The 23,634-nt window shown below is 41.3% G+C and overlaps 1 protein-coding gene across 2 annotated transcripts; it reads right to left on the bottom strand.

Annotated features, from left to right (window-relative positions):
- Positions 1 to 689: 689 nt before the first annotated feature.
- LOC106582444 (claudin-10) lies at positions 690 to 13,507 on the bottom strand. 2 transcript variants are annotated; one of them, XM_045704853.2, is made up of 7 exons: positions 13,492 to 13,507; positions 13,132 to 13,338; positions 10,345 to 12,295; positions 2,000 to 2,161; positions 1,840 to 1,921; positions 1,634 to 1,738; positions 690 to 1,503 (listed from the first exon to the last, which is right to left on the bottom strand). In XM_045704853.2, exons 3-7 carry the CDS (start codon positions 10,565 to 10,567, stop codon positions 1,347 to 1,349), a joined length of 729 nt encoding a protein of 242 aa, XP_045560809.1. In that variant the 5' UTR covers positions 10,568 to 12,295; positions 13,132 to 13,338; positions 13,492 to 13,507; the 3' UTR covers positions 690 to 1,346. The 2 variants fall into 2 exon arrangements, with proteins under 2 accessions (XP_045560809.1, XP_014021034.1); XM_014165559.2 differs by lacking the exons at positions 10,345 to 12,295; positions 13,492 to 13,507 and having other exon boundaries at positions 13,132 to 13,485.
- Between the last annotated feature and the right edge of the window lie 10,127 nt (positions 13,508 to 23,634).

Below are 23,634 nucleotides of genomic sequence, written 5' to 3'. Positions count from 1 at the left end.
AATCTGTTTACTGTAAACTGTAAGGAGCATGGCTCCAACAACACTGACAGCTTTGAGTCGTGTTTGTTTCAATCAGTTTATTTAATTATATAACATTCCGAAACAACTATTATTATAGAATGTCTATATTTGGTGTAAGAAATGTACTAAATATTATGAGTGACGTAATTTAAAATTTGTCATTTATCAGACTCATATCCAAAGCGAATTACAGTGAATACATCTTTATACTTTTTCATACTAGTCCGCCATGGGAATCAAACACAAGGACCACATAATAAGGACCACATAATAATAATAATAATGATAATTATTATTGTTACCTTTTCTTTTTACGGGGAGAGGATTCATCGAAACAAGCAAAAAAAACATGATTTTGTTATAGGCTAAATAAAAAACTAAATGATTCTCTGAAATAGGTACCAGTTATTTTTTTTTATTTTTTTTAAGACTGTAATAGGACTGTAAATAATGTGTTACCAAAATATATAAGAGGTACTGTAAATGGATAGCACTTTTACCAAAAGTGACCACAAAGATCTTTGGATTGTAAAACATACTGTACTTAAAGGTTATGGTAGGTCAGAAACATGATGTGTCCAGAAATCGTTTGAATGTTTTGTCATTATAGATTAACAGCATTTTAATGAGTGTCTTAAAATTAAAGAGACGTTCAAGAGAAGACCATATAACAACTCACATACACTTTAATGTCAAAAACAAAATCTATTCAAGTGTATACAAAGTGGTACATGTTGATGCCCTATTTTAATGTTGTATTTTTCTAATTAATAATATATTTCATTTCTTGCATAAAAAAAGCTTAGGGATGGGGCTGGAGAAATGTAACCACTCTCAAATTCATAGACAGTGCTATGGATGCAAGGACTGATCTTTAATGATAACAACATTATAGTTTTTTACCATGTTTTGAGGCTGGGTTCTGATGGGGTACGACAGCTGAACTAAGCACATGAGGCACTTAGAAGTTATATTCTTCAAGACTCAACGGGTACGTATAATTCATTTATAAGTCCAAAAATGGATGGAGCAACTGCAGATTGCTCCTTTAACTTCTGTCATGAGAATTTCAGCCAACAAATATCATCTAATCTCTTGTGAACTAACAAAAGGCTATGATTTCCATTCGACTCCGAATGGAAATGAATTCCTTTATAAGTAGGTGGACAGCAGGATCCACTCCAATATCCAGTGATTTCTCTCTGGCCAATCGTGATTTGTGACACAATGGGCCAGCCAGTCACGTAGCACATTCTTTCTCCCCTTTCAACTGGAAAGGCGATGAGTCTTCCTCTGTTCAATTTCTGCATTTTCCCTATCATCCCTTATACATAGGCATTCTTATCAAAGTGCTGTGCTCTGGAGGAGCTGCTGTATTTGGGTGGAGGCCGCTGGCTCATGGGTTGTGCATTCCCTCTAGGGTGGGAAGAGACATGGGAGGTGGAGGCAGGTCCTCCATAGGAATAGCCTGTGTGACTGGAGCTGTGAGAGAGAAATAGAGAGAGAGAAAGAGTGAAAGACAAAGAGAAAGCGACTTAGTGAAGTAAACTGATCATATCATTTACCAAATGTCAATTACATGTATGCACATCATCATTGATGTGTGACTCACCTTCTAGTGGAACTATCTACTACGGAGAAGCAGAATATCCCCCCTCCCAGAACACACAGGATAGATCCTGCCCAACCAATGAATAAGGCAACTCCCAGTTCATACCTGGAAAACAGGAGACTAGTTAATGAACAGCAACATTACTTCATCCAGGATCATGTGAGTCACTCCAATGTCTGGTCCTATACGTCAAATGGGTTACTCACTTCTGAGCAACAAACATGGGGTCAAAAAACTCAGATGTTATTCTGTGTGCGTACAGGGAGCATGCGGACAACGAGCAGAGACCTGCAGAGAGGAAAATAACATTCAGTGCTGCATACTACGCCATTATTGTACATCAATGGCTGTGACATGACAAGTTACCGCTGAATATGAAATTGACCCCGGCGAAGCAAGCCATTCTGGCTTTGCTTTGGTCTGATCCCCCAATCTTGGTGCACTTCATCCCGACCAGGGCAAAGACAGCACCAAAGAAGCCCAGGCAGACAGCAGCGATCATCAGACCCCTGCAGGCCTGAATATAACCTGGAAGAAAGAGCACATACCACGTGAGATGTATGGTACACACCTTTAGGCAGGGCCGGCCCGCTCATTAGGCAGCTAGGCATCCGCCTATGGTGGCAGATTGACGAGGGCAGCATTTTCTGATCTAAACTGACCAAGACGCACCTGCCACAACACATTAAACCTCATAATTATGCCCCAAACAATTACAATTTCTCTCTCAACCAGTGGCATATGAGCTTTTTAAATGAGCTCTGATTCCGCCCTGTGATAAGCAGAGCCCTCATTGTTGAAGGCAGGGATGCAAATATTTATCTTGTCCATTCCCAGCGCCTCTCCAGGGTGCTGTTGAAGAGACGCATCGCTGCAGCGCTCCACCAACATTCCGTAAAAAAAATGATCTAACATAAATCATGTACTGTAGCAGATATAGCATATGGTAGAAAGAGTATATGGCCTTTTCTGTAGCCTACAGGCTGGAGAGAAAATGTATGACAATGTAATGAGACAGAAACATTTTACGTCATGCAGGTTTCTCCGATCAAATAGCCTGATCTAAATGGTGCCCAATCAAATAAAAAATGTGCTCACATGTTAAAACAATCTAGAAGAAAAAGAAACGCACACCTATTAAGGCGAGGTGCTGGCTAGCGGAATATAAAACTTGAAAATAAGGGAGAGCCGCACACTCTAGGAGCTCAGATGCAAAAATGTAATATCCAACGTTTCGACAGCCAAGCTGTCTTCATCAGGGTATGATCACAAACACTGCGAGATGACTCTTTTATATAGTGTCAAAAGACACACAGGTGTCTGTAATCATGGCCAAGTGTGGCCTAATATCATTGGTTAATTCTCAAATATAAAAATGGCATACAAAGAACACCATAGAAAAAAAGAACATGTTAAAACAAACATATCCTAATAACAGGACAGGTCCAAGTAAAATTGACAATATGGAATGGACAATCAGGCTACAGTACTTCTGCATTTCCAACTGTGTAAACGCATTGCAAATGGGTTCAGGATAACTCCTCCTGATTAAGTTGGGTAGCTGATATTCAGAGCTCCAATAGCACAGGAATTAGGACTAATAAAGCCAATGCAACAAACTGTTTTACAAACAAAGGCCTAACACATGGGTGGGCATTTCTAAAATTCCATTGCGAGCCGACACGGTAGGCTACACCCCAGTAAGCATGGACCAACGCTGACGTCTTTTATGTGTTTTCTTTTGGTCCTGTCCAAACCGTCCACCTTTTTGTGCAGATGTCTATGTTTAGTTAAGATTTTGTCCAGTCTGGACCAGCCTTGATTTGGCCCAAATATACATGTCTATAAAAATGTATTTTCAACTTTCATTCAGAACCCGAAAATGAACCTGATTTCAACGTCCGGAAAATGTGTATTTTTAAAGTCTGGAAAAATAAGTATTTTAGACATCATTTCAAAGTAATTTTGCTAACTGGAACATTCTAGTAGGGGCGGCAATTTTTGGTCTTAACACACTCTTAAAGCGAGCGCTCCTAATCTCAGCTTGTTACCTGTATAAAATACACCTGTCCACAGAAGCAATCAATCAATCAGATTCCAAACTCTCCACCATGGCCAAGACCAAAGAGCTCTCCAAGGATGTCAGGGACAAGATTGTAGACCTACACAAGGCTGGAATGGGCTACAAGACCATTGCCAAGCTGCTTGGTGAGAAGGTGGCAACAGTTTTATTATTATTATTCGCAAATGGAAGAAACACAAAAGAAACACAAAAGAAATCTCCCTCGGCCTGGGGCTCCATGTAAGATCTCACCTCGTGGAGTTGCAATGATCATGAGAACGGTGAGGAATCAGCCCAGAACTACACGGGAGGATCTTGTCAATGATCTCAAGCCAGCTGGGACCATAGTCACCAAGAAAACAATTGGTAACACAGTACGCCATGAAGGACTGAAATCCTGCAGCGCCCGCAAGGTCCCCCTGCTCAAGAAAGCACATATACATGCCCGTCTGAAGTTTGCCATTGAACATCTGAATGATTCAGAGGACAACTGGGTGAAAAGCGTTGTAGTCAGATGAGACCAAAATGGAGCTCTTTGGCATCAACTCAACTTGCCGTGTTTGGAGGAGGAGGAATGCTGCCTATGACCCCAAGAATACCATCCCCACCGTCAAACATGGAGGTGGAAACATTATGCTTTGGGGGTATGTTTCTGCTAAGGGGACAGGACAACTACACCGCATCAAAGGGACGATGGACAGGGCCATGTACCATCACATCTTGGGTGAGAACCTCCTTCCCTCAGCCAGGGCATTGAAAATGGGTCGTGGATGGGTTTTCCAGCATGACAATGACCCAAAACACACAGCCAAGGCAACAAAGGAGTGGCTCAAGAAGAAGCACATTAAGGTCCTGGAGTGGCCTAGCCAGTCTCCAGACCTTAATCCCATAGAAAATCTGTGGAGGGAGCTGAAGGTTCGAGTTGCCAAACGTCAGCCTCGAAACCTTAATGACTTGGAGAAGATCTGCAAAGAGGAGTGGGACAAAATCCCTCCTGAGATGTCTGCAAACCTGGTGGCCAACTACAAGAAACGTCTGACATCTGTGATTGCCAACAAGGGTTTTGCCACCAAGTACTAAGTCATGTTTTGCAGAGGGGTCAAATACTTATTTCCCTCATTAAAATGCAAATCAATTTATAACATTTTTGACATGCGTTTTTCTGGATTTCTTTGTTGTTATTCTGTCTCTCACTGTTCAAATAAACCTACCATTAAAATTATAGACTGATCATTTCTTTGTCAGTGGGCAAACGTACAAAATCAGCAGGGGATCAAATACTTTTTTCCCTCACTGTATAGTCAGCAAAGTCTATGGTTCTAAGCATTCCCAATAGCTAAATGTCCCCCAGCCATTTCCCCCAATGCCCTCCACATCTCGTTCCACTCACACACCATACAGGATCACAAGACCTTAATTTGCTTGGCTAACTGTGCAAGCAACTAATTGGTTCAGTATGAGTAAACAATAATTTGTTGGCACAACCAGTAACCATTTCTAAGTGAAGAGATATGCTAAGGTCCTCACAGTCTTGGCATTGGAGCTGCCTTTGAGACGTGATTTACAGGCACATAATAGCTTGGTGGTTAACCCCAGAAACTAGCCAACCATGGAAAATCAGCCCCAAGCTCCCAGTAAATCTAATTTATTGCCTCCCATGATGTTAGGCTAAACATTGACATTTCTGAAGGTAGATGAGTTGTCCCTGGGAGAACACTTGCATTGTGACTTCCCCACAAATCTATTAGCACTGTCAAGCTCTGAGCACTTTATCTTTCCAAGTAACGAGAAATTGAAACTGTGGCACAGTTACAGTGAGGTGGCGGAGCCACTGACCCTCATCTGAGACCGACGATGAAACACTGCTAGTCTGCAGACTCTGCACTTTTATTAACGTCAATGAAATCTAATACAATCCATGCCTACTGAATGCATTGAGATGTAATTGCTTGATCTAATGGATCAAAAAGTATATATTTACACAGTGAGGGCGTTAGAATCACAGTAATTTGCTGTTTGGTTTGGGCAAAACAGAAACGGGTTGGCTTAGAATGTTGACAGTGTGTAAGCTTTATTTAGTCTCCAATGTTTATTGAAAACGTAAGTACATTTGCACAATGAGCATGTCACGCTGGTATCAATGATTCGGAAGACAGGCGTGCGTAATGAAAGTTCCTGAGGGATCTGTGACAGTACAGCCCCCCACCGCAACGTGCTGCACTAGCAGTGCAACGACACCGGCCTCGAGGACGATCATAGGAATGCAGTGCGGGTCGATCAGGACCCGATGCAACTGCCGAAGTTGCGTTGTCGTCGGACGGGCCAGTTGCCGCTGTCTCCCTTAATGGTCCATTATTCTGTCACGCTGGTATCAATGATTCGGGAGACAGCCGTGTCACGGAGGGATCCGTGACAGTGCACTTGTTGTCTCTTAACCCTCCTCTTGTGTTCCGGTCGAATTGGACCAATTTAAGGTTTCTCTCTGAAAAATGTAGTTAATTTAATATGATTGTCATAAGGTTCCATGACTTTTGTACACGTGCGGTGTTCCCGGTCAAAAATGACCGGTCATTAGAAATGAATGGGTGAGACTACAATTAGTGTATCAAATTGAGTTCAGGCACATGCCCATTCATCAGATGTACACACTTCCTCTCCCAGACCCACACATACATGTGTGTTTGAGCACATACACTCACACCTCACTCCCCTTCTTGGCTTCCATGGAAACCCCCACGGGAATCTTTCACCCATGGGAACCACACCTGTTGGCATTCTCACAAACAATCGCAACATTGTTTCAATAATATATAGAACTTTTTTCGCAGCTCTGGTATATAAAGCTTTTTTGAGGCCTTGCTCACAATTCATTCTGTGGCAGCACAATGACCAAACGATATACTGTATGTGAGGCTCTTGATCATATCTTTGGTCATGACACTGGTGAGGAGGAGAGAGGCCAGGAAACTGACAGTGAAGATGCATTAGAGGAGGAATTGTCAGAAGTTGAAGACAACACAGAATATGATCCAGACCAAGAGACAACCGATGTGGAACAATCCAGTGATGACGAAGAGGGCCCTGCTGAGGTTGTTGTTACATTCCGGTCAAAGAATGGGAATTTGTTGTGGTCTTCATCCCCACCTGAGAGGAGAGGTCGGTTGTCGGCTGAAAATGTTATCAGGATGACCCCAGGCCAATGAGATACGCCATATCCCAGGTTGATGACATAACATCCTGCTTCGAACTGTTGCTGACAGTCAATCAAAACTATAGTGATAAACATTACCAACTTGGAGGGGAGATGCGTTTACAAAGACGACTGGAAGGAGGTAGCCCGGACAGACGTCCAAGCATACGTGGGTCTTTTGATTTTTGGCTGGTGTGTACAGGTCCAGAAACTAATCTACCACCAGTTTATGGGATGCAGAATCTGGTCGTGCCACTGTGTCACTCCAGACATTTCACGTGTTGTCATGGGGGATTTTCTTCAACAACCGTGATACAAAACCAGGCCGCTGTCAACAAGACAAGCTGGCAGCGATCAGAGAGGTTTGGGACAAGTGGGTGGAGCACTTGCCACTCATTTATAGCCCAAGTCCAGACATCACAGTGGATGAGCGTCTGGTCGCTTTTAGTGGACACTGCCCATTCTAACAGTACATGCCATGCAAACCATCTAAATATGGAATAAAGATATGGGAAGCATGTGATGCAAGGACACGTTATGCCTGAAACATGCAGGTTTACACCAGGAAACCTGCAGACGGTGTCCCCGAAGGGAACCAGGGGAAGCGGTTGGTCCTGGAAATGACTGCAGGTCTCCAGGGGAAAAACATAACGTGACAATTTCTTCACCTCATATGCTCTTGGTCAGGAGCTGCTCCAAAAAAAATGTATCATAGTGGGGACGGTCAGAAGGAACAAGCCTGAGTTGCCTCCTGCCTTACTCACTACCAAGGACAGGGATCGTTTTTCCTCTAAATTTGCCTTCACCGATAGACACACTCTTGTGTCCTACTGCCCGAAGAAAAAGAAGAATGTGCTGCCGATGACAAATCTACACAGGGATGCCGCTGTGAGTACCAGGGAGGACAAGAAGTCCAACGCTATCCTGGATTACAACAGGAACAAAGGGGGAGTTGACAACCTTGATAAGATATGTTACTTTTTATCTCATGTACTTTTGTTTTCTATTACCAGATTGTTTTATCTGCACTATAAAAATAAGACATGTTGTTTGGTGAAATGCTCATTGAATTTGTGAACAATATGGAGTCAGTTCTATTCATTTGAATATGTAAATATGTTTTAGATGTGATAAATTAAAACAACACGTTGATGCAATTTTTCACGTTACTATGCAAGACATGAAGTATCACTTGTATGTACTCATTATTTTATTTACTGATTGTTGCACTTTTGCAGGTTACTGGCACATACTCTTGTAAGAGGATGATGGCACGTTGGCCCATGGTGGTGTTCTTCAACATCCTAGATGTGTCGGCCTACAACGCGTTTGTGGTGTGGATAGAGGTGAATCCAGGCTGGAAGCAGGGGAAATTCTTCAAGAGGAGACTATTCCTAGAAGAGTTGAAGAAAGCCATGGTGGCACCCCTCATTCAAAGGGGCCAACACCTTCCTCCAACACCATTTTCTGCTGGATTGGTGAGAGATATACAAGGGCAAGAAGCTAGATTTACGGCCGCCAGAGACAGAAGAGACAGAGGGAAGAGGTGAGATCTGTGTGCGCCAAGAGATGTCAAAACGAGCATTATGTTCCATAAATGCAGTGCATATATTTGCAAGGCACATGCAGCAACCACCACGTATTGTACAACATGTGCATGAGAACACACAAAATGTAACCAGCATTGATTGACAGATTGTGAACATTTGAATGTTTTTGTTATTGTTAGTAATACTGTTATTGTTACTGTTGTTCTTTAATGTGTTCAGACATTAATTTTGTAATATGGTAAAATTTTCATGTGTAGTCCTTTCTTTACTAATAAAATCATACAGGTCTGTTTTGACCGGGAACACAACAGATGTTATTTTGTGCCACTATTTAAACATTTGAAATAGTTTCAAAACGTATGTCCTTGTTAAACTTTGACACAAAGTAGTCTGTGCTAAATAGCACAATATGTTTCATCTGAGTATTTGTTATAGTCAAAATAATCCATACATTAAGCTTTTTTTACTCAAAAACGAGTTGTATGAGCTCAGGTCAATGAGGCCTACAGGCCATAAATAGCTAATAGAAGTTCAAAACTTGTAATGTTCACAATAACCTAAGTTGATAAAAAGATCTAACACAACATTAAGTGATAATATATGTATTATTATGGATATATAATCAGCTATAATGGGGCGGTCATTTTGGACCGGGAACACAGAATTAATTAACATGAAAGGAACACAACAGAAGGGTTAAATACATTGTTACAGTTGTTTGTTATCTACTTAGCGAATTCTAGCCATAATTGTATTGACTTGAAATCAGTCATAGCACCTCAAAACAAGACATTGTAATAAGAACAAGATAAAACTAGCTGAAACGAACCACTTACGATTCCTCAACATGGCAGTTTCTTGTCATTGTTGTTAGCTACAGTATCTGGCCATCCAGAAACCCAGCAACTCACAGACTTCTGCCCCATTGAAGCGTGCACATCTTTTTCCTGGCGTTCTCAGCTAATCCATCTATAAGGAGTTCTTACATTTGAAAAGCTGTATTGCAGGGGTAGGTAACCCTGTTCCTGGAGTGCCGCAGGTACTGCAGGATTCTGTTCCAACTAGGCAGCACACCTGACCAACTGAGCTAATTGATCAGGGATTGCCTAAATTCAACACCCCTGGTCTTCCAGGTTGGTTCAATCAAAAACATGAAGTGGCCCTCCAGGACCAGGGTTGCCCCTGCGGTTTTGTATTACAGTAGACCAGTAGGACAGTAGACCAATAGACCAGTAGACCAGTATGCCAGTAAAAGTAAAGATACCTTAATAGAAAATGACTCAAGTAAAAGGGAGTCACCCAGTAAAATACTACTTGAGTAAAAGTCTAAAAGATTTGCTTTTAAATATACTTAATAAGTATCAAAAGTAAATGTATTGCTAAAATGTACTTAAATACAAGTATAAATAATTTCAAATTCAGACCGTCACATTTTCTTTCTTTTAAATTTTTTTACAGATAGCCAGGGGCACACTCCAACTCTAAAACATGATTTACAAATGAAGCATTTGTGTTTAGTGAGCCTGCCAGATCAGGGCAGTAGGGATGACCAGGGATGTTCTCTTGATAAGTGTGTGAATTAGACAATTTTCCTGTCCAGCTTAGCATTAAAATGTAACGAGTACTTTAGGGTGTCATGGAAAATGTATTGGAGTAAAAAGTACATCATTTCCTTTCGGAATGTACTGAAGTAAAAGTTGTCGAAAATATTAATAGTAAAGTACAGATACCCCCAAAAACAACTTAAGTAATACTAAAGTATTTTTACTTAAGTACTTTACACCACTGCCAATAGACCAGTAGGCCAGTAGGCCAGTAGGACAGTGGACAAGTAGACCAGTAGGCCAATGTTGCTAAACAGAAACTATAACACACTTTCCCAATGACAAAAAAGTTACTTTGAGCAGACCGTCCAGTGCCAGCATGGAGGGAAAGTCCTTGCAGTTGGAGACTCCTGTTGAATCAGTTACACATGCCTTCCACAGGTTGGACCAGTAGGTAGCTGTGGTGATAACTGTGCCGTCCAGAGAGGACACCTTCCAGTAATCCGTGGGTATGGTGGAGGAGATCAGGACCCAGCCAGATGTGGTCAGAATAAAGGCCAAAATCTCTGTCACCATTTCACTCATCATGTACAGTACACCAGCGCTTACTACTGAAGTTGGTGAGAAATACAGAGGTCACAGAAAAGACGGTCCACTGGCCAATGAAGCTTGTTGAAGACAATCTCAGGCATGGGCTCTGGAGCAGTAACCCAGGTTAAATGGCCATGGTGGGATTGATGGTTAATATGTTCTGGAATGTTTCCTATTCATCAGGGAGGGGTTTAGCCCTCGTTGTCAATGACTGACCAATGGTGTCTAGCTTCCTCCACCCCCTCACTTCACACACATCACTCACTGTGATAGAGTTGATGGGAGTTAACTGTACAGAAAGGTCAAAGGTAGAGGATGCACTGTCATGATGTGTCAAAATGTGTCATGATGACTTCATATATGATGCCTCACATAACAAGAGGATAAATATACGTGATTCCGAAGATTTAGAACTTATAGGCCTATAACTTAGAGGACGTCGCACAACCAGCCTGTACATCTAAAGGAGATCATCACATTTAGCATGGGGGACATGATACAGCCACTTTCGACTCTGTCGTAACAACCTGCTCATAGGGGAGTTATTAAGTATTAAATAACAAAAAAATGTGACCGAAGGTTAAAAGTAGAATAATACTGATCACTCATTAACCCGCACCATGGACTGATGCTTCAGAGAGAGAGAAAGAGACATAGAGAGACAGAGAGAGAGAGAGAGAGAGAGAGAGAGGTAGAGCAACTCAATGACATGGTAGTTAAAAATGAAGTATCAACACATCTGATTTGACAAACAATGGGAAGGAACTAGTTAATAAAACAGGAAGGAACTAGTTAACAAAACAGGAAGGAACTAGTTAACATAACAGGAACGTACTAGTTTACAAAACAGGAAGGAATAAGTTAACCTAACAGGAATGTACTAGTTAACAAAACAGGAAGGAGCTAGTAACATAACAGGAATGAACTAGTTAACATAACAGGAAGGACATAGTTAACATAAACAGGAAGGAACTATTTAACATAACCGGAAGGAACTAGTTAACATAACAGGAAGTAACTAGTTCACATAACAGGAAGGAACTAGTTACCAAAACAGGAAATATGTAGTTCACATAACAGGAAGGAACTAGTTAACAAAACAAGCAAACAAATGGCTGTACATAGCCATAGATCCTAGAGTACATTCATAGGGATACAGAAGGAATACTTTCTTCCTAACTATTTTTTACAGTTACGTTAGTGGCCCATCTAGTGGTAAACTATTGTACATGTGCACAGTTTCAAACACCACCACATGAGGGAGTTTTGAGAGATCAACGTGCACTTGACATGCACAGAATGCAGCCCAAAAAAGGCAGTATCACAAAGTGCTACATTTCTTAAGTCAACAATGCCAAAGTAATGATCCAGAAACGTGGCATATGATTGCCTGTGTCACTGGGAATTTATCCTTTATAGCCTCTGTACTTTGGGACAACAGAGAAATATCATGGTGTCAATTACCTTTTCAATGTCCTCAGAAGAGATTGAACACAGCTGAAAAATATATCTCAGCAATGTTATAACTACAATTACTAGTTCTTCTCAACCAAGCCTATAATGGCCACTGCATTTGGCAGAGCTATGTCTCTATTTTTACATGTTGTCCTGTACACTGGCAGGTGCCTCATACAGGAGCCACTGTGATTCAGTACGTGAACCGCCTGTTCTCTCAGTCTTTCCTGAGGATTACACATTGGCCACGGCAAAAAGTTGTGTCATCACCTGGAACACAAATACGTAAGAACATGAATTGTTCTTATAGATTATATTTCAAATTCCACAATGTGATCAAATCCACTAGAAGTAAACTATATTTAACAAATATTACAATGTGTAACAACTGTCAAAATACCTTCTGTCAATGAAGAACAACATGCTTCGATTGACTTTCTGTCAACGAAGAACAACATGCTCCAAATGCAATGATCTGATACCCTCCAAAATATTTTACACAAGATAATGCATTTTTATCTGACAATTTGCAATCACAAAATCAGTGGCATTGAAACATACGTGTGAATAAAGGATATTTAAGAAAATATCTACAAATAGACAAGGACTATTGGATATACGAATGTTGCAGTTTTGTGTTACAAAATGTTGCTGTTTCATTTTAGTTTCTTCTTTTTGTAGAGCGCATCAGCTGTAGGCCCAGTTCATTAACAAATAAAATGCATATTATGCATGTATCATATGATTGTCAGTCAGTTCAATTTAATGTACTTAACAACTTTTTCACAGTATGATCATACTGATAAGACAGGAGCATGAAACACAGTAAAGAAAGAATACTAGTGAACCAGGATGTTTTCATTTAGTGAACCAGGATGTTTTTCATTTAGGGAACCAGGATGTTTTTCATTCAGTGAACCAGGATGTTTTTCATTCAGTGAACCAGGATGTTTTTCATTCAGTGAACCAGGATGTTTTTCATTTAGTGAACTAGGATGTTTTTCATTTAGTCAACCTGCATAAAATAATTCCACAGGTCGGTCCCTTGTTGGTTGTCACTGTACATGATCTGTGTGATGTGGATGGAGGGACCCTCCTCACCCTACCTTCCAGTTTGAAGATAGTGTGGTGTGGTCTGCAGTGCAGGGCTCCAATGGCGTTTCCAGCACAGTTATTCCACAGTCCCTGGAGGACCCATGTGGCCGTGATGACAGAGGAGGCTCTGCTGGTGGTCCTCCATTCGTTGGACAACGTGGCACAGAAGGTGGCACCAAGCCCAACCAGGCCGCCCAGGAAAGCCAAGATCTGGATGCCTGACATTTTGGAAAAAGGTGAATTTAAAGTTTTTTTCAAAGTCTTTCAGCAGTTTAAAAATGAGAAGAAATAAAATGCCCCAGGCGAGCAAATTACACAAGGGACATGTGTTCAACAGAGATGATTTACACTGAGGACATCTAGTCTCGCACCATTTACTGAGCAGAGGGATGGACAGAGTGAAAGAGTAAATGAAGTCAACTGACAGTTAGTTATTCAGGCAGCATTTGAAAAGGTTTTCCTTTTTTGCATCTTTTGTGCTCTCCAGACTTGGTCTTTGAGTGAGGTCTAGTGTCATATTAACATTAAAGATATAAAGGACTAATCAGTAAGCCATAAGACAATCAGCAATGTGACAAAGTTCAGTTACTAGTTCAACTATTCCTGTTTACAGAATAGGCCAATTTACGATAAAAATAGCTTTTGTTTGACCTTAAATAAACTTTGGATGGGCCATAAACTCAATATTATACAATGTACATGTGTGACACAAAGATCCCCCCCAAAAAATGTGGTCTGGAACAGGAAACAGGAAGCTGTAGACACGTACCGCAGCAGTTTTCCCAAAGAGTAATCTCCCTTTTTGTGTATTGACATCTGAACTCGACCTTATCTCAATGTATTTGACCTTTAACCTATACTCATCTTACCTAGAGTGCTTCATTCACCCCAATACTATTGAGTGCAGTGAGAATGTTTGCAGTGATACTTTATTTGACCCTGCTGGTCATCTGTGAACGTTTGAACATCTTGGCCTTGTACTGTTATAATCTCCACCTGGCACAGCCAGAAGAGAACTGGCCACCCCTCAGAGCCTGGTTCCTCTCTAGGTTTCTTCCTAGGTTCCTGCCTTTCTAGGGAGTTTTTCCTAGCCACCGGTCTTCTAAAACTGCATTGCTTGCAGTTTGGGCTTTTAGGCTGGGCTTCTGTATAGCACTTTGTGACATCGGCTCATGTAAAAAGGGCTTTATAAATAAATGTGATTGATTGATACTTTATTTGCCACTATGTGTACAGTATTGAGGCTACAACTAGCTAGGAGGGGAAGCTGGTTAGAGCGGGGGACAGGGTTAGGAGATCTGCTAATCCACCTGTTAATTGTTAAGTTCAAGCCTGTGGAAAATAAAGCTGCGTTCATACCTTAATACCTTGACTTATTACACATTTTGTTATGTAGCAGCCTGAATTCAAAATTGATTAAATATGTTTTACCCATCTACACACAATAACCTATAACGACAAAGTGAAAACATGTATTTAGACATTTTTGCAAATGCATTGAAAATGAAATCCATTTATCTCATTTACATAAGTATTCACACCCCTGAGACAATACATGTTAGAATCACATTTGGCAGTAATTACAGCTGTGTGTCTTTCTGGTTAAGTCTCTGAGAGCTTTACACAGCTGGATTGTACAACATTTGCACAGTACTCTTCAAGCTCTGTCAAGTCAGTTGTTGATCACAGCCATGTTCAAGTCTTGCCATGGGGTTTCAAGCCAATTTAAGTCAAAACTTTTAACTAGGCCACTCAGGAACATTCAATGTTATCTTGGTAAGCAATTCCGGCGTACATTTGGCCTTGGTGAATTTGTCTCCCAGTGTCTGTTGGAAAGCAGACTGAACCAGGTTTACCTCTAGGATTTTGCCTGTGCTTAGCTCTATTCCGTTTATTTTTATCCTAAAAATCTCCCTAGTCCTTACCGATGACAAGCATACCCATAATATGATGTAGCCACCACCATGCTTGAAATTATGAAGAGTGGTACTCAGTGATGTGTTTTGTTGGATTTGCCCCAAACATAATGCTTTGTATTCAGGACATAAAGTTAATTTCTTGCCAATATTTTTTGCAGTTTTACTTTACTGCCTTGTTGCAAACAGGATGCATGTTTTGGAAAATGTTGTATTCTGTACAGGCTTCCTTATTTTCCCTCCGTCATGTTAGTATTGTTTAAGTCACCATTGGCCTCGTGAAATCCCTGAGCGGTTTCCTTCCTCTCCGGCAACTGAGTTACGAAGAACACCTACCGGTATCTTTGTAGTGACAGGGTGTATTGATACACCATCCAAAGTGTAATTAATAACTTCACCAAGGGATATTCAATGTTTGCTTTTTTTATACCAATAGTTTTTCTACCAATAGGTTCCCTTCTTTGCGAGTCATTGGAAAACGTCCCTGGTCTTTGTGGTTGAATCTGTGTTTGAAATTCATTGCTTGACTGAGGGACCTAATTGTATTGTGTGGGGTACAGAGATAAGGTAGTCATTCAAAAATCATGTTAAACACTATTATTGCACACAGAGAGTCCATGCAACTTATTATGTGACTTTTACTCCTGAATTTATTTAGGATTGCCATAATAAAGGGGTTGTAGAAACTTGTAAAAAATTCTAAAAACATCATTCCACTATGACATTATGGGGTATTATGTGTGGGCCATTTTGAATTCAAGCTGTAGCATAACAAAATGTGTAAAATGTCAAAGGGTGGGAAAACTTTCTGAAGGCACTTTAACTATGTACAAAACGATGTAAACACACCTCGGAGGGCTGACTGTAAGCATCTTCTCTCTCTTTAGGGTCACACGGTGGCACAGGGTAGGTACACGGAACTCCAGGGCTCCTGAATGGGTATCACCTCGCTGCTGAAGAAGGATGAGGATGATGAAGAAGAGGGGAAGGCTGGCACAGCCCCTGCCTCAGGCACACTCATCCACCTCCCACCTCCTGGGAGAGCACACAGCATCCTGTGCTGTCTTGTTTGTCAGAATAATTAAAGAGGATTATATGTCAGCGGTAGCTTCCTGAAATGGCACCCTTTCCCTTTATTTATTTACTTCTGAACAAGGCCCATAGAGCTCTGGTCAAAAGTAGTGCACTAAATAGGAAATACCTCTTGTCAAAATTAGTGCACTAAATTGGAAATGCCTCTGGTCAAGAGTAGTACACTAAATAGGAAATGCCTCTGGTCAAAAGTAGTGCACTAAATAGGAAATACCTCTGGTCAAAAGTAGTGCACTAAATAGGAAATACCTCTGGTCAAAAGTAGTGCACTAAATAGGAAATACCTCTGGTCAAAAGTAGTGCACTAAATAGGAAATACCTCTGGTCAAGAGTAGTACACTAAATAGGAAATACCTCTGGTCAAGAGTAGTACACTAAATAGGAAATACCTCTGGTCAAAAGTAGTGCACTATATAGGAAATACCTCTGGTCAAAGTAGTGCACTAAATGGGGAATATGGTGCCATTTGGAACAGAGTCAGTCTGTATCAAAGCAATGAGAGCTGTCAAGTTCGTTGAACACGGTGTTCTTTACAAGGTAAGAACTTTTGTCTGCTGCTTCCTTTTTGCTCCAACTGGAGGGCAGTATATATTCTCAGTTTGTCTACCTTCATACTCCACCTGCATATAAAGAGTAACTCAAGGATTTGCATGACTATTTGGGTGTATTATAGCCAGTTTAACGCATGGTGGAGAAGAGTTACTCAGGGGGAACCATCAGCCTCCGTCTTTATCTGAGGTACTTCATAGCAGGTGCTAACATTCTGGTTCTCCTGGCCCCGGTTTTCCTCAATCTACTGTCAATGGCTCTGCAATTACATGTGACACTAGAACATATTCAGGCTATTTTAATTTTATTTTTTTAAGTTGGGGTAGCTATATATTTAGCATTTTCAAAAAATAGTCTAAAGTAAGAGAATAATGATTATAACTACTATAATGTGAATTGAGGCCTAATGTGGATTTTCATATATATTTTCTAGATGAAATATATTCTCAAGGGCTGGTGGCTGGCTTACTGGTGAGAAATGTTTTGAATCAGTGAACACCTATGTTCAGTTGCTGAACAAAATAATATTGACTTTCTGAACATTATAACCTGTTTGCTTACAAATAATTGGTCCGAAGTCGGAATCTTGTGAGAAGTCATGATTCGTTTTCTCAAATACAACAGATCGATGTTGTTTATTTACATTGATGATGTGTTGTCATTCAGGTTGACCCTGTATCCCGGATCAGGAACATATTGCTTTGTACTCTACCTTCAGCTTCCTGCTTTCTATTGATGGAATTGGTGTTTATTTGTCCTTGTGGGTTTGATTCCTTTGTGCTGGGCAGAGCCTCTGAACAGGAGCGTCTCAATGTGACAGAGTCCATCCTCAATGGCAGCAGTGCCACTCTGCAGCTGGACCTTGACCTTTCTTTGGGTGTTTACGCAGGTGAGTCACAGTGAACGCAGCTCCCATTGTCTGCAATTGAGACTCCGCACAACCCAGCCATTCACTGAGCACATCCCCGGGCTTTGGCTGGAGCCCAAGGCCTTCAAGGCCTAGTGTCGATACTCTGTGTTTACAGGGCCTCAGCTGCTAGAGAAGATAGGAGTGCTTTTCTTGTCTTCAAGTGTTGGATTGCTCTCAGGTCTGATGTGATTGTCTTCCCATGACTACTCACCTCTTCAGTTTCCCACTGAGCCTGTGTTCACAGTCCATAGTCAACTATTGGCAGCTCAACCTTTGAAAATAAAAAGTGAATCACTGAGGGAGAGATTGATGTGGAATCTAGACCCATTTTGAGTTTTCCGGCCCAACAATGGTACAGTGAAGTCTACAGCTGACCTACTTGGAGCAGGAAGATGGAAAAGTATTACTGCACTCTCCTGGTGTGTTTATTTCACCTTTTTTTGTTGCTATGTAGGTTTGACAGGGGCCACCATCGTATTTGCCTTCCTGCATAGTCTTGTGTTCTTCAAGAACCTGGTGAGCTCAGCCCAGCCTCTACAACTGCATGCTGACCGCGATCCTCTACACCCCTGTTCGCTTCTTTGACTTCAATCCAATTGGTAAGGGGCCAGGCCATGTCAATAATATACTTTCTTCACTGACACAGTATGACCACAAACCACATCTGTTATAACCACGTACCACATCTGTTATGACCACAAACCACATCTGTTATAACCACAAACCAGATCTGTTATAACCACAAACCACATTTGTTATAACCACAAACCACATTTGTTATAACCACAAACCACATCTGTTATAACCACAAACCACATCTGTTATAACCAAAAACCACATCTGTTATAACCACAAACCACATCTGTTATAACCAGAAAATGTTAATGTTTCAAGGCCAGATAGCATCATTACTTTTTTAGTTTAACATTTACGTGTGCTTACATTTTGGAGTCCTCATCTTAAAGGCCATTCTGTCCACTAGAGTGCAGACTATTCCTGGGACATACCAGCTTCTGCATTGGCAGCAGCATACCACCCTGCAGTCAACTGCTGGCTTGCCTCTGAAGCCTAGCAGGGTTGGTCCTGTATGGGAGACCAGATGCTGCTGGAAGTGGTTTTGGGGGGCCAGTAGGAGGCTCTTTTTCTTTTGGTCTAAGGAGACCCAATGCCCCAGGTTAGTGATTGGGGACATTGCCCTGAGTTGGGTGCTGTCTTTCGGATGGAAATTTAAACAGGGGTCCTGACTCTCTGTGGTCACTAAAGATCCCATGGCACTTATTGTAAGGGGTGTTAACCCCGTTGTCCTGGCTATATTCCCCATCTGGCCCTCATACCATCATGGCTACCTAATCATCCCCAGCTTCCAATTGGCTCATTCATCTCCCCTCTTCTCTCATGTTAAAACAAATTGTTCTCAGTCAATTTACCTGGTAAAATAAGGGTTGAATTACCAGTCCAGTAGACCAGATTCACACCTATGTCTGTCCCCACTTTACAATTACACTCTGCTGAGGTAAACAAAATACACCTTTAGACAATGGTTTTGCATCTGTTAAAACTCCAATAATTTCTCTATAATATATAATATACATGCACTAGTCTTAGTAATATTTGTTACCTATAAGTGTAAATAAATCATTCACCTTGTAATACACCTGCTAGAATGACAGGAATATTCAATGTTCATTTAGGACTGTAGCCCTCTCCTGCAATCAAATGACCTAGTGGCCTCACGGCTGGAATGTTATTCAGATTTATTTTATAATTTCATCATTAATAAACATTCATCATTTCAACAAACCCGCCAAAAATCCGGTGTTTCAATTTCAAACAGTTTTGTTATATTTCAGTCTTCTGTGATGTATATAAAGTGTAATATCGGGATGCAAACGCAAAATGTAATCAATTTCATCTCTCTATCTGACATGGTACAGGTGTCTTCTTTTTTAAGCCCATAACCATGTGTGTGAGGTGTATACTTTTGTTTCAAAGTAGATTTGTTTAAGACTACCAAGAAACACTCTGTGAGACCTTGATTTAGCCCAGTTCAGTAAAAGGTTAAAGAGTTATGTGTTACTTTTTAGTTAGATGGGTATTGTTTGGGGTTTTGGTACAGCACTACATCGCAGAGTCAATTTAGTTTAAAAGAAGCTTCATATAAACTGAAATCATCAATCGTCGGTGAGTGTCAGAACTCCGAGTCAATAACATGTGAAATGAATCTACTCTATATTTAGGTGTCACATCTTTTAGAAATGAGTGAGAAGAGGGTTATCTATGAACCGTGAGCCTGAACAAAAAAGCAAACAATGGTATTGAATGAATATTGTTTGCTCTAGATCTTGAAGTAGTGTTGTATTTGAACGACAGAGCTGACCAAATACAGGTCGATTTGCCTTGTGTACTATATCAGAAATCTTTGACTGTTTCACTAGCTTTGTAGACTGTATCTGTTTTGGACAGAGTGGAGTAGGCAGATGGACATGACCTTAAAACTGAACAAACAATACAAAGATGACCTGCTCTAAAGGATACTTCCCTTATGTTTTTATAACAAGGCTGCTTCACAATACACCTACCTCCATATTAAGGTGATTAAACAACTGACTTCTATCTACTTATATATTTTTCAATTTGAAGACTAAAATGTATTCTTCCCAATTAAATTTGACAATTCATAAAACAATTGCTGCCATTTCTGTGGTAAAATCTGTTTCTAAATGTATGTTAATGTAATATGATGTCATTGTCCTTTTTCATTCATAACCCAAGTCAAAGGTCAAATGGGCCACATTGATAACTAGTGTTTTTCTAGGCCATTGTTCACCTGTCAGCACATCATTACTCAGGTTAATCTCTCCATAGTGACATGCATGTACAGCACAATCAGCACGGTTGGGAATGTTCTCATTGAAGGAAACTTGGATCAATATAATGACTCATAGTAAACTTGTAACAAAACTACAAGTATAATTTGAGGGTGTTCTTCAGTAGTTTCTGTGGTTTCTGCTGACATTAGAAGTGGGTGTAGCGTGGAGGTTGTGTTTGGAGCAAACACTGTGGGTCTTAATCTTTGAGTTTTGTTTTTACTGCTGCCGTTCCGTTGTGTGTGTCTACGTTACGGCTTATCTTGCCGCGTACCTCCCTGGTAATCTACACATAGGAGGAGCACAAACAGTTTGAATAATGTAATCATCTGTTTAATAGCGCAGTAAAGGAGAGGTTTAACAGACGCTGCTATCTGATTGCTGTTGTGCTGGTATCAGTAACCATTGTAATAACGGTCCAATAATTCTGTCTTTGGCCCTAGAATCCAAACACTCCACTATGTCAGACTGGATTCAGTTCAGACACAACAACATCACGTCGTTTAAGAACTTTGGTTCACCTGTGGTATTGTCCCCCCCCCACAAAAAAGGGCATGACAAACATACCAAACCACCACAACAAAACTTACAAGTATTTTTTATTGTACCTTTATTTAACTAGGCAAGTCAGTTAAGAACAAATTCTAAATTTCAATGATGGCCTAGGAACAGTGCCTTGTTCAGGGGCAGAACGACAGATTTTTACCTTGTCAGCTCGGGGATTCAATCTTGCAACCTTCCGGTTACTAGTCCAACACTCTAACCACTAACCTTAATGCCCTTTTGAATGGGATTCCCAAGGTTTTTTCTCATTCTGTTATTTTATTTAACTAGGCAAGTCAGTTAAGAACAAATTCTTATTTACAATGACGGCCTACCCCGACAACGCTTGGCCAATTGTGCGCCGCCCTATGGGATTCCCAATGACAGCCGGATGTGATACAGCCTGGATTCTAACCAGGTACTATAGTGACGCCTCTTGCGCTGCGCCACTCGGGAGCATATGTTATGTAGTTATGTAGTCTCCTGAATCATGCTTTTCTTTCCCCATGCTGTAACTAAGAAGCGCGTACTCCCCTCGATTTAATAGAATAGATGATACACAGAGGTACTGTCATTAGGGCCATTGCCAGCACTGCTAGTACTGCCTCTCTGTTGTTTTTTTTTCTAAGAGTTTTTTTTTTCTCAGCAAAATGTCTGTGTGACATTCCCTTGTGTTGCCAACACAAGTGTGAGTGATGCACTTGTAAATGTGCATACGTTGTTAAAGATTTGACAACTGTTTACACTTGTAAGAGATATGGGTGCTGCTGCTACTGCTGAACAGGCCCTGTGTTTGGTACGTTGTTGGCTGCCATACGGTCAGTCGTACTGGGAGTTAAAGATTACCCTGACAAGCTCCGTTGTGTCATGCTCTAGGTTTGTACTAACAATTGAACCAATCATTGATGGAATGTGATTGATGAATAGCTTTTGTAGATAGGTACCGTAGCTCTGTAATACTGTATGTTTGGCTGAATGACTTCGATGGAAGATTTTTTTGGTGTAATACAGGAGTTATTAATTTGTTTGACAATCATAGAATTTATAGTTTAGATAGAGTTTGGTCCAATTATGACGCGTAAAATAGGACAAATGCTACTGTATGGGAAAATCCAACAGGATAATTATCAACATGTTTTGTGATTTATCACTGTGTTCCATTGGGAGCAGCAACACACAGCAGGGGATGTGTTCGGCTGACGTTGATCCCTGTAATTTAGCTAGTGTCGTTGAGTGGGCTAATCCCCTCTGAGACTGCAGGCCCGGGCCTCAGCTCATCAGCACTGTTGCATAGTGGGGTTTCAGTGATCACACACATGTGCAGGCACACACACACAGACAGACACACACACACAGACACACACAGAGACAGACACAGACACATGAATGCACACATGCAGGCAGACTGGCAGACACACACACACACACACACAGGCACACACACACACACACACACACACACACACACACACACACACACACACACACACACACACACACACACACACACACACACACACACACACTCCATCTTTAACCTCTGCCCTCACATATCAGCCCAGGTAGGTCACATCCGTGCCAGGTGTCAGTGTCTGTTATTGACTCAGAGAAACATCAATATGTATATGTAACAATGGGGCAATCTAATTGAGGGAATGTTTTTTAATATCTATATTTGGGCCTTCAGTATCAGTGTAGCAGAGAAGTGGTAAAAGTACTGCAGAGAGGACCATGATATCGGAGTGTGCAAATTGAATGTGGAGATGGTGCCGTGTGTGCAGTGGGGCTGATAGGGCTCCCCTTCGCTCACCACTTCCACTATTTAATTGCATGAAAGGAAAGTGCAGGAGATTGCAGGACCCTGGTGTGTGAACGGAGAGAATGGATTTAGAATGTATTAGTATTGGCAGCAAGGTGCCGGTGGTGGGGTGGGGAGGCAGCCTTGGCCCCATGCCTCTGGGTCTTTTTGAGAGTGCAGGTGAGCTGTAGCCCAGTAGCCCCCCACCTCAGCATCCTCCAGCCACAGCAGCAGTCAGCCTCAGTGAAAGACTGGCCCAACAGCAGCGGGGCCTATCTTATCTAGATGTTTACAGGGAACAGAGATTTGTCACAGTCCCCTGCTCCAGCTCCAGACCACACTGTTCCTCTGCTTCAATTCTGATCGCAGAGCCCTGCCTACCTAATGTCACCACCCAAGGGGCCACCTCCACCCTGGTTGGGAAGGCCTGACATTTCGGCAGCCCCCACAAAATGGTGCAAATCACCCCCGGAGACTAACACCATGATAAATGTTTTTATAGTAATACTGCTGATATCTTGAAATGTCTGTCCCCCTCTACCACACAATAGGCAATATTGTTGACAGCAACCAGTGGTGATTGAAGCCATTGTCCCAGACCTGTCTTACCTCACAGGCATTTCCATGACCTGAATGTCTTTGTGTAACCGCATCACTGTAATGGATCTTGCCTAATAGTTTGTGGAGGGATTTTACCTGATTACAGTTGAAACAGTGAGCTGCTAGTTAAACAGCTGATGCCTCTGTGATGCTCTCTGGTGCCAACCCCCTGAATCCATGGTATGATGGAACTTAGGGTAATGTATTCTTTACCTCTATGCTTTGTGTACTGATTCACA

This window comes from Salmo salar, chromosome 21, assembly GCF_965601325.2.
Source record: "Salmo salar chromosome 21, fSalSal1, whole genome shotgun sequence".
In the NCBI taxonomy this organism is placed as follows: Eukaryota; Metazoa; Chordata; class Actinopteri; order Salmoniformes; family Salmonidae; genus Salmo; species Salmo salar.
Note: the sequence above shows the minus strand (reverse complement) of the source record. Positions and strands in the feature narration are given on the sequence as shown.